This window comes from Patagioenas fasciata, chromosome 3, assembly GCF_037038585.1.
Source record: "Patagioenas fasciata isolate bPatFas1 chromosome 3, bPatFas1.hap1, whole genome shotgun sequence".
Lineage (NCBI taxonomy): Eukaryota > Metazoa > Chordata > Aves > Columbiformes > Columbidae > Patagioenas > Patagioenas fasciata.
In genome coordinates this window covers 43,757,835-43,770,396 of record NC_092522.1, presented here as the reverse complement: position 1 = coordinate 43,770,396, position 12,562 = coordinate 43,757,835, and the positions used below count along the sequence as shown (strand labels likewise).

Genomic DNA, 12,562 nt, shown 5'->3' with positions numbered 1-12,562 from the left:
AGCAAATTCTTAGAAACATATGTTAGTTTCTGTAAAAAAAAAAAAAGTCCCAATTTGAATCTGAGAATTGATAACCTGACAAGTTAACATAACAAAAAATTATTTTCTTTAGTGTTTGTTTCAAACAAAATATTCATGGTATTAATTCAAAATACTAACTTTAAAATAAAATGTCTGGCTAGGAACAACTAGCAACAGCTCTGTGTTTGCCAAAGAGACTACAAGGAGGTGACTGGTGACAGCCATGGCTTCACCAAGGGCAAATCACGCCTAACAAATTTGGTGACCTTCTATGATGGGGTTACAGCTTTAGTAGATATGGGAAGAGCAAATGACAGCATCTACCTGGACTTGTGCAAAGCACTGAACACTGTCCCGTATGACATCCCTGTCTCTTAATTGGAGAGACGTGGATTTGACAGATGGACCACTTGGTGGATAAGGAATTGCCTTTAAAGTCCCTTCCAACCCAAACTATTCTATGAAGTCAATTAATTTTAACATTACATATGACACTACAGTCACTCTTCATAAGCAGTCTTCATGTTATTGTGGCACCTAGCATACATGCAATTTTTGAATGTAGAATGCATAAAAATAAAAATGCATGTTAAAAGTGAATTCATACACTCAGATATGGGCTAAAGATACGCAAACAAACTTTAAAATTATAATAGAAAAATCTAATTCAGTGAGATTACAGCATTATTTTTAGCTAATTATATAGTTGGTTCACTATTTTGGAATAATTATGCCACCAGGCTCTGTTTACAACTGTCAGAACATGAAGATTAGATTTATTAATTCAGAGAAGGAAAAGAAGAAATCTTATGGAAGGTTATGGAAAAAGCTTCCAACATTTGCACTATTTATTGATTTACAGTTATTAAGTATGTGCTATAAAGTCACTGGAATTGCAATAGAAATAGCTTTGGCACAAAGAAGGAGATTTTGCACATAATATTTTTGATGGCATACATGAGAGTGCTATAGTTACAAAGAGGACTGGAGCTATAAATTTACTGGTATGTATTTATTTAAAAAATGAACAACAGTGTTGTCATGGGGTATTTTTCCTAATAAAAAATTTTGACAGAAAAATTTTAACAAATAAAAACAAAGATCAAACATAGAAGTATATTCAACTGCAGATCCAAGCATGCCAAATATATAAACGACACAACCTTATATCAATCAAGATGTTTAACACATGCTAGTGACCTCTTTGACATGTTGAAAGTTGTACGACTGGTTCTTGCTTTTTTGAATTGGGTTTGCTCAGCTCTGCAGTTGAACACATTTTATATTTGACTGTTAATTTGACTATTTTGCAAGGCATGTGCAGTAGCAGCCTTGAAATTCTGAATTATGTGTTTATTGTTTCAGACTTCATCACTTCTAGGCACATTCTATACCCCAAGAAATACAGTACCCTTATTTTAGACTATCATAATTCTAGGCTAAGGCACATACTTTCATTTACTAAGAGTTTCAGAAAACAAAACAGGACACAATCAAGACAAAAAAAACGCCTATAACAATATTCAGTTATTTTTCATTAGGTAGGTTGTAAGTCCACCGTTTTTTTGGTTGGTTGGTTGGTTGGTTTGGTTTGGGTTTTTTTAGACAGTAATAGCACTTGTTCAATTACAACAAACTATTTAGTTCTCTCTCACCTAATGAACTGAAGTAAGAGCTGTGGAAAAAAAATTGCCAAGCAGGACAGAGATTCAGAACTCTGGTGTGGAGAAACCATCTGAATAAATTTTAAAGTCTCATTTTATTATACAGATAACTACCAATTAAGTTTGTTACAACACACAGAATTTGGAATTATCCTGAAAGTGCAAAGCGAGGAAGTTAATCAATTTGTCAGCTGAATCAGTGTACTCCGTAATGTATGTAATAGATTTCATTCCTAAAGCTTTTCAACCTTTAAAACAAAATACTGGAAATAAAAGAGGGGGAACATATACTCCAAAAGCATTCCTTACTGATAAAGAACCATTCTTAGAATATCATTTTTTATACCATGGTTTATATCATTCTGTGTGGCCTGGGAGTTGGGGGAACACTGTAAGGTACTACTAATATGCCGTAATTGCACAGTACTCACAATTATATGGGTTACAAAAGGAAGAGTTGGCAAATCAATACAGCCTTACATAGTTGTTTCAAAATGTTTAGGACAAGGATAGCAAAAGATGTACAAAAATGAAGGCGCTTTCTTTAAAGTAGGTCTCTGTCTGTAAGTACTGATAGTTTTATTCATTTTAAAATATTTAAGTGAATATTTTGTATTATCAACCAAAGCAAAGAACACAGTTTATCATGCAACACTGCATGTACTTTTTTTACCACACACTCATAAAACATGCCATTTCTAAGTCTTGATAAAAGGACTTGGAATCAAATTCCAATGTCTTAATACTACTTCAATGTAATACTTTCCGTATAACAAAGGCACTCAGAAGTAATCACAACGTCAGAAGTATCTTTCTAGCTGTATACTAAAACATAGTTTCTGATGAACAGACATTGCTAAACATTTAATCTGCAGTGTCCAACAGCAACACTAAAACAACAACAACAAAAAGTCAAGCTTCCAGCCCACAATAAAGATTTCAAGATTTGGCCCATAAGCAGCAGAAAATTCACTGTAAAAGTTGTCGTTATAAGAAAAATGCATTCAGTATTTCCATCTGAATAACGTGTTAAAAATCCTCTAATGTTTTGCTTTAATATATTTAGACACAGAATGTGAAAAAAAAAAAGGCAAGTCAAAAGAAAATTTGATATGGTATTACTTTGTACATTGTAAAAAAGCACACACATAGACCAGTGGAACTGATGCAGTTACATTTTCATTATAACATGTTCCCTTATTAGCTAAGCCTAACTAAATTGAAGTTCCAGAGGAAAGGTAAGGCAAAGATATTACAAATTACTACTATTCAGGCAAGATATTAAAGTGAACATGGATCTAGATTTTTAACAGGTACAGAAGATTCTTGTTTAGAATTACTTTAACACAATTTCTTCTCCTCCAGAATGAAACTCAGTGACTCCTTCCTTGACTTTATTCCTTCCTAACCATCGGAAGAGCAACTGAAGACTTCCTAATACTGACTGCACTTATCACTGTAGTATGGCAGAAGTCTAAATTGTGGCATTTTCTTGCTTTCACCTGGGTGAGTATAGATAAAAATTTCAATAACTCCTTCATTGGGAGGACTGTTTGGGTAACGTGCTTCTGAATGACATAAACGTGAAAATTCCCAAACAACTGATTCAGGCGCAACTGTTTAACTAAAAAGAAATTTTAAGCAGAAACACACTGAACACAGTACAGCTCTGAAAAGAATAAAATGGTACTGCTACAGCAAATCTCCCACTGAAAGGATACAATTAAAAGATGAGTTTTCAACACCTTCAACAGTGAGACACCATTGTAAGGAAATTAAACTTCCATGGCACACAGGGAGAATAGTAGAGGGAAGCAGCAAAACGAAAAAGTCTGCGTACCATGTAGGAGATTTGCCTACAAATGGCTAAAATGCTCCGTGAACTTTGTGTGACTGACTTGAAGTGGTTCTGGGTTAATAACAAGGCTATTTTTACAAATATGAAGTCCCTTGTATGTCTTAGCAGACAGTGACTGAAGTCTGAAATTCATAGGAAAATTTGGTAATATTAAAGATTTTCCTACTAAAAAGGACAGCTTGTCCAACTTACTCTTCCAGATCTCTAGTCAAACAGAGACAGATAAGCAAATCAAGAGTTTCTTCAAAGAAAACTCTCTCTCTGAAAGGCCATTATTTCCCACTGTGGCAAATATTTAACAGTTAGCTTCACTGAATTAGGGAACCCTCAGCGAAGAACATGAGCAGCATGGGCAAACAAGAGCATCGTATCCAGAAAAAAGCAGTTCACTCTTGGTAAAGTACACTGCAATCATTCAAACCCCAAGGAGCAAAAGCAGGCTGCCACCAAGAAACCTCTGACACAAGATGTTCACAGCAGTTGCCACAAAGGTGCAACACCACACAACACAGGGATGACCAATGACAGAACCTGAGGGAACAGCAGGAAGATGTGCCAGGGGAGGTTTAGGTTGAACATTAGGAAAAGTTTCTTCCCCCAGAGGGTGGTGGAGCACTGGAACAGGCTCCCCAGGGACGTGTCACAGCCTCAAGCCTGACACTGCTCAAGAAGAGACTGGACAAGGCCCTCAGACACATGGTGTGAACTGTGGGGTTGTCCTATGGAGGGACAGGAATTGGCCTCAAGGATCCCTTCCAACTCAGGACATTCCATGATTCCATGATCCTAAGATACAAGCCTGATCAACCACAGTGTCAGAAAATCCTCAATCTTAAGAAAAGAGTTGAAAACATTCTCTGTGCCCTCTGCTCTGCATTCAGATGGGACAGAAAAGTATCTTTCAGAGACAAGTATCTAAACAATAGGCTGACAATTAAAAACATGCTTTCCAAGTGCGTCCCCTGAGACTACAGAAATGCAATAAGGTTTTACACAGAGCAAAGAAGAATCAGCTAGTTTATAAGGCACCACTTTCAAAACTCATTGTAGGTAGCACTGACTGAATATTGGCAACGTAATTTCAATGCCAGCTGAGTGTCCAAGAGAAGGCTGTTATCCTATCACTGTTGAGGTGAATTTTTAGTCTAGTTCCACCAGACAAAACAGTTCAACATCTGTGATGTCCACCACTGGGTTTATACACACTGAGTTAACCTATCCTCCTGTATGAGAACCCTATGGCACCATGTTTAGCCATGGCTGGCAGAGGACAGCCATGGATGAGTTTAGGATGTAAATGGGCCTCAGACTGGTCCCTGAAATTACCAGAGCAACAAATGCAAGACAGGCACTCTGGGGGTGCTCAGCCATCGGGATTAGAGTTGAAGACAGTTTTATTGTAGGAGAACACAGCAAAAGGGTAATGCAAACCAAGGTATCATGCTGCAATGATTCCTGAATGAAGAAACTGTTTTCTAATGAAAAGGGCTAGTGGAAACACTTAGTCCTTTAGGGTTATTATACAGCATATAGTACACAAAATAAGGAAACCCCGCTAGCCCATGCTGTAACAAAACACAGTCTGAATAGCAAACAGCACCTAAGTGGTATACAAAAGCCCTCTTAGACTGCAATTCTCTTTGATTCCATTTGACAGCTACAGTTCTTGATATTCCATTCTTCAGTAAACAGCTGGAAGACAGGAACAGCTTAAAGGCTAATGCCACTGTAAGAATTTTAGCACTTAAACTGAAATGTCCAGAGTACACAGCAAGTGAAGGGGATGGAAATAATGACAAATATGAATACCCCACTCTTTTCTCATAGGTATTTGCAATGGCTATAGCAAAGAAGAGAGCACATATTTCACATTAGGATAAAAACAAGACTAGTCAACATTATTTTGGCTTGTTTGCACTGGATTATGAGCCCATTTCATGCCAGAACATGCTATAGTATGCTTGAAGAAAAAACAATAAGCAAGCTATTTGTAATTATCTCTCTACCATGAAATTATCCTTCAAGATACAACAGTCTAATTTTTTAAGAATAGGAACTCCTTTTGACAGAACAGTTATAAAACACATCTATATTTTTTTTAATAGAATAAAAAAAATTTTTAAAAAAGCTTCAAAGACAGCAGAAAGAAAACTTATATCCTTTAAAATGTAAGCCAGTGATAGCATTACCATTACAAGAGCAGAACATCTGTTTTAAACTTACCTCTCCTCCGTTAACATACTCCATCACAAAACACAAACGATCCTTTGTCTGGAAGGAATATTTCAAGGACTTGCAAAGAAAACAGCAAAACCAAGCCAATTATCATCTTGTATTAACCAAATTTCTTTCACTAAAACTGTAACAAAATTCGATTTTATCATTTTAAGCAGACAATTCTGACTTGGTGAGAACTCTGAGAGTAATTAAAAGTGTAAATTCCTATCTGAGATGAATTAATAGAAAAGTCTTCATGTCTTCCCCCATCTCTTCCATGTGGCCATTGAAATTAAAACACCATGCTTATCATAATAAATACTAACTAGTTACTAAGCCACACAATTTTCTACTGCTTTCCTTACCGCCATACATGATTCCAGCTATTCTCACTCATGATATTTTATGATGTCCACTTCCATAACACTCATGAAGAGAGAGGTTACCATATTCTTCTTAATTCCTCCCAAATGAAATGAATATATTTGTTTACATAGCATTTTAGAATTATAAACAATATTATTATCTTACTTAAAATTTTTGACCGATAATGTTGAATTGATTTTGCTACAAAAAATGATACTAATTTACTTAAAACTAACTCCTAATACTTACCGTTAAAAAAGGGTGTCTGGTGTTTTTCAATACTCTACTTTCTGTAAGTGTATGAGCCACTTCATCCTGAGAAATAAAGAATAGAAAAAAGCAGGTCTGAATTAAGATATAAACTGTTGGTTAATTAAGTAGGAAAATGTCAACACTTCTGAAAAGAGAAAGCTACAGAACAGTTTTGGAAAATGAATGAACCTGAAGGAAACATGAAAAATAATGCACAATTTTTGAGAAAATATTTTGAAGTAAATTTAAGTTTGGCAAAATACAATTTAAAGTATTTTATTTGATTTTATTTTTATTCATTTCTTGCTTCAAAATGCGAACTTTAACTTTATAACCAATGCAGGGAAGGAAGAAATTATAATATTGCATTTGATATTTTGACAACAGAGTCACCACAACTTCGCAGTTCTAGTATAGATCATCTGAACAACATATCTACATAGAGAGACTGAATCAACTTGCAAGGAACATGCACAGGTAGTAGCTGAGGGGAAGAGAGCAGGGAGAGAGGATGGCAGGAAGAGGCCTCACCCTGCGCTGCAGTGGCAGCAGCTCCAATGGACTGGGGAGTAAAGCCCGGCGTTTAAGGGGTTCTTATTATGAACACACAACCTTTTTATGCAATTCTACGTGTAATATGTGCCGGGATTCCCCAGTCCCCAGGGACCAGACCTAAAACCCTGAGAGCCACAGGGCTGGTTTAGCCATTTTCTGTAGCATTGAGCTACCACTGAATATTATGTTATATTATAAAGAACTGAAGACTAACTTAGTGTGAGTCAAATTTCAACCATAATCCTGAAGAAGTACATATATTTAGCCAGAGTATACTTTATTATTGCTACAAATAATACCAATACAACGTTATTGTACTGCACATGCTTATCAGCCTATGCTCCGAGGATAAGATATTATTAAACAAGAAAGTAAACACAGATGTCATGAGTTTTAAATTAGACTTTTAAAATTGTCAAAATAGGAAGTTAAACAACAACAACAGTTAGTGGTAATAAAATGATGCCATTTAGCTGAATAGCATTGCAACACCAAGTGTATACACTACAACTACATACTGGGGGAAAAACAAAACAAACGAAAAAAAAAAAAACACGCTTAGAGGAGAAAAGCAAGCCTAAAGCTTTATTTATTGTGTTTTTTAAACATCAGTAGTTCACCAGATATGCAGCATAAAAAGCTGGCAGTGGCCAGTTTTTCTGGCATTGCCTCAGAAGTTTGTCATACTTGTAGCAATGCTCTAATAAGTGCAATATTAATCTGTCATGAAAATTCAGGATCAACAGATTTATTCTGAACTGGGCAGATGCTGTACAGCCTTCCAGATACAGCTGTCAATGCACCACTTTTCTGCTTCATATTATGCTGCTATAGGTATGACCTCCTATTGTGTATGTTATATCACATCGGCTGAGTTGCGACTGCAGATCTTTTCTACCTTAGCACTGATCTTCAGAGTTAAATGACATATTTACACAGTGACTGGACTAGACAGCTAAGCAGGCTCAAGTCTTGTTTTATTTTGATTTTGGGCAGGAGTGGAAAAACTGGTATTTAGTGACTATAGGGAAAAAAATATGATCACTTCACTTGTGAAGATCTAGGCATAATCTATTTTCTATTTTTCCGTCAGTTTCTCATCAATATACAACCATGCTACGGAAGACTTTGAAGGACTCCCTTCAAAACAAAATTCCAGTTCTGAGGAAGCTGAATTTCAAACACCGAGGTGCTCCCATTTTCATCGCAGGAAGAAAGGCACGTTTCCTCACACCCTTAGTTTTCTTGTTAGTCTACAAATTGGCAGAAAAACAGAAGCTGGTCTGCTTCAGGGAGTGCCAGGTTCTGCCCAATCTATCACTGAGCTAGCTTTCTGTTTTCAGGTAAACAGATCAATGAACAGTTGCATCCCTGATCTCTTCAGAATTTCTCTGGCTTCATACATACTTCCACGAACAAGAATTTCTGCTCAACAAAAAGAGACGAAGTTATCCAAGAATCAATTTTAACTGTTCTAAAAATTAGGTGATATTGTAGCAGCCAGCAAAATAAAAGGAAAACCTCTAAAATTAAAAAAAACTAGAATGCTGTGAAGACTGGAAGGGTATCAACGAGCAGCAGCAGTACAGGAGCTCCTAGCAGTGAGATGTAAGAGTCCCCTGAGTTGCCCCTGGGTGTCAGGGATGAGCAGAACCCTGGGGTAGGACGTCAGGCTGGAGATGGGGCCCACAGCACACAGCAACCAGACGCTTGACAGCCACAGGGCAACCCACAGAGATCGCTGCCATTTATTAAGTCTTACAGGGAGGGCCAATGCAATGCTCCTTCCCATGCGGAATCAGGAGAATGCAGCAGCGATGCCCTCTTTTCTTTCTGTATCTCCTGATGATGAAGAAAAGGGCACTCTGCTGCTGTTCGTCCAAGTACATGCCAGACAGCTGCTAGGGGCACACAGAACTCACAGCTCAGTCTTTTCTCTGTTCAAGACAGAAATTTAAGTCTCTCCCTTACTCCGGGGCTGGTTTTAATGAAACTCAAGGAAATATAGTAGTCTTCGAGGTTTCTATTCCTTTATTGAATTTAATTAAAACTGATCAGCACATTCAAAAGTTGATAGAAAGTGAGCGACAGACAAGTGAACACAGAGATACACTGTAAAACTCCGTAAGCCCTGTTTTCATAGGCCTATAGGAAAATTAGAAAAATCTGAAGGATATTTTAGAATAAAATATATGTAAACCACAGTAGTTCCCATCCACACTCAGATTTATGAATACCGGTATTATTAGCCTCAAGTATTTAGAAATGTCAGGTAGATCCACATCCCTCAAAAACCTCCTTACTTAATAATTGGGTTTATTTTTAATTGTGTCTCATGGTGACAGGAGCATATAGGTTTCTTGGTCTCAACTTGTTCTGTGCAACTGGGATTCAAAACTTTAGGATTCCTAGAAACAAAGCTCAGAGTAGACGATCTTGAAGTTCACACTTAGTAAAATTATGACCAAGCACAAGAGCTAATAATACTAAACTAATCAAGCTTAAGTCACTGGACAACACCAGTTTAAAGGACTTCTTCAGAAATCAGCTTCAGATTTTCTTGTTCCTCAAAACCCGAAAAAATTAAATTGTTAGTCCCATGCACAGCTATCTTATTTAACATAGCAAGAACAGAGCACAGGCCTATTGAATTAATGGCATTTATCTGAATAAACTTAGTTTTCTTAGAAAAATTTTCAAAGTATGTAATATACCCTACATTGTAATTTTCTTGTTTTAAACTTGGATTGCACTACCTTCCTGGCCAGTGAACTCTCTCAGTGCTCTAGCACACTCTAAATTATAAACCACCGGAAATATGTATGCAAAATGAGTACACATGCTTTTCTTGTATTCTTGTTTTCTGAAGATACACATTTCTATCAAAATCAGTTGCCATTAGAGATCAAGTACACCTTATGTATTAGATATTGATTATTCCATTCAAAAAAAAGACCCAATATTAGAACTACAACCTTCCTTACCTTTGCAATAATGACTTCTTTTTTCAAAATCTTCATAGCATAGTATTTCCCACTAGCCTTCTCTCGGACCAGGATAACTTTGCCAAACGTGCCTTTGCCCAGTAGTTTTAAATAGTCAAAATCATTCATTGTCTATATGGAACAAACAACAAGTATTAGCAAGATTTATGCTATCTAGTTCAAATATGCACACACGTGCCCACATATAACCAAATGCTGTTACCAATATACTAAGAACAGTTCAAAAAAACAGGCACACTTCTATGATTAACTCCATAATAGTTAACTGTATCCTTGAACCATGAGGATATATTGCTCAATAGTAGTATTATAATTCTCTAAAGTCAAGTACTGCACAGTATCCTATACACAGATTTTTACAAAACACACACACTGAACAAAGTCTTAGTCTATACCAGCATTTCATGAAGGCTCCACATCTAAGAAAGCTCATCAGCTCCTGTACTACCAGGGACAAAAGAATGTGGCATGTCAGTAGGTTTTGTGTAAAACTAACCACTGCTCTGATGGGTTTTTTTAAACATTTTAGTAGGTTTGTCAGCTCAACTGGAGTGTCACACACAGACAGAATTTGGCCAGATGATCTCAGAACCCAAAGCAGTTTAGGCACTTTCATGAGCACAAGTTTGAGTCAATAATCATCTTAGTTCTGCAAGCTCATTTCAAACCCAGTTCAGAAGCATCGAGCCAATGGTCTATGCATTAAATGCGAAGATGAGGACGTAAACAGCACAATACTGAGAATACAGTGACTGCAGAGCGTTTCTTTGATGAACTCGGGGAAAATCACTGGCTTCCACTGTGTGTTTCCACAGCCCATCTTTCAGCACACTGTGTGACTGCCCTGGGTGCAGCAATACAGAACTGAAAGACAACACACTATTGCCGTTTTAGTACTGTCCTGCAGTACCAATAACCTTCCTTTCTTAGTGAATAATATACCTGAAAATATCTTGGTGTTGCTAGGTTAAATATATTTAATCTTTTTCTGTATGAGAGAAAGGAAAGATGATGCCTTATCTTTCATCTTCCTAGTGTTTCTCTCTATCACTAGTTGGAGTCTCAGGTAGGTTTTTTGAATACTGACATTCCAGATAAACTTCTACTTGTGTCTTCCACAATGGAACTAGTACTTTCCTTACTCCTACCAGAGACACCTCAAACAGTGCCTACACATCTCACATACATTCCCAGTGTAGTGCTATTGGGCATATCCCCGGGTGTGCAATCACAAATAGTGGCAGTAAAATATATTCTCTCATTTGAGAAAGTACAAAGGGTAAAATTTCCTTCTGAAATTATTTATTCCTTTAAGATCAAGTGCATGATAATATTATAATGGATCTTAAGTTGCTGTCAACAAACTGTGAAAATAATTTATGCAGTTGCTCACTCAGAGTCAGTTTGAAATCTGCTCACATAAGGGGTGGAATTGAAGTTCCATCAACCACATTAATGCTGTGATTCCTTAGCTTTTTAAGGTAACACCTGGATATTTCAAAGCTTTCTTAAAGAGAAGATGCTTTCTACATATCAGTTTTCTAGCTATATCAGCAGGAATTAAACCTTTTTCTCATGTAATGGTGGTTGGTAGCTCCTAAGCAAATTAACTTGGGTCAATTTCATTCTTTGCTCACATGCAAACTTACTTAAACATTTTGCACTGACAGGTCTTGTTTTCCTGCCAAAACAATCTCACATCAGGAAGAACAAAACTGCATTTATCCCAGTAAGCAACAGAGATTTCAAAGGCTCAGTATACTTCTTACCTAAAGGAAATCCACACAAGTGAGTGTAAAGTTAGGTTTATGACCACAGACAAATCCTTAAATGGTCAACTCTTCCAAAAACAAGTAAAATGTGTTGCACCTAGTGATGTATGACATAGTATGTAAAGTTGTGATCCAAACGTTGTGTGCCTCCTAGTACTTAATCAACTTAAGTTAAGACTTCTCACCTATCACAGTCAGTATTCGGGAAAGTCGAGTTATCTACCTCGACAGTTGTATTATAACAATCAAGCAAAAACACACAAAGAAACTGCCTTTGTGCTAAAGCAGTGAAATTGATGTAAACATATGAAAAATCCGAAATGTATTCAAAACAATTCAGGGCAGAGTCCTCCATATCTTCAGTCATAAAGCTATTACACTCCCTGACAAAAAATGGCTGACAACCTTACTGATAAAGAATACCGAATTATCAACCATAACAAATCACTTCTAACAGTCCAAAGTTTATGGGATCATAAGCAGCCTCAAAGGGGTAACTTTTTCTCATACTTCTGATCTTTGAGAGGCTGGATTTAGAGAGCGACCATCAGAGTTCAAACAAAACCAGCTCAGGAGAGCAGCCCTCTGCCTCCACACAGAAGGAGGATCTGGGCTCAACCGATCACAGATACAGGTTTGGTGCTAAGGGCAGCAAGCCAGCCAAACTGAAAGACTCGTTCGCCCAAAATTTGCTTACATAACGTTCATCAAAGCAGCCATGAATCTAGCTGCAAGCTCAGTGAAAACAAGTTAAAAATATATCTATATTTATAAGTGGAAGGTAATAGGTTTGCAAGATTTTAAGCCATGGCTTAACAGCAGGTTATGGTGGTAGTGCTAGTTCTAAGAATA

General features: G+C 36.9%; 1 protein-coding gene across 4 annotated transcripts in view; it reads right to left on the bottom strand.

Moving 5' to 3' along the window:
• The window catches only part of AKT3 (AKT serine/threonine kinase 3), a 159,506-nt gene that overhangs the window by 42,491 nt on the left and 104,453 nt on the right, over positions 1-12,562 (bottom strand). For all 4 annotated transcript variants that reach the window (XM_065833488.2, XM_071806221.1, XM_071806219.1 and 1 more), the window contains 3 exons: positions 9,918-10,049; positions 6,376-6,441; positions 5,767-5,835 (listed from right to left, as the gene is read on the bottom strand). In XM_065833488.2, coding sequence (XP_065689560.1) covers positions 5,767-5,835; positions 6,376-6,441; positions 9,918-10,049 — 267 coding nt within the window. The remainder of the gene's footprint in view (positions 1-5,766; positions 5,836-6,375; positions 6,442-9,917; positions 10,050-12,562) is intronic.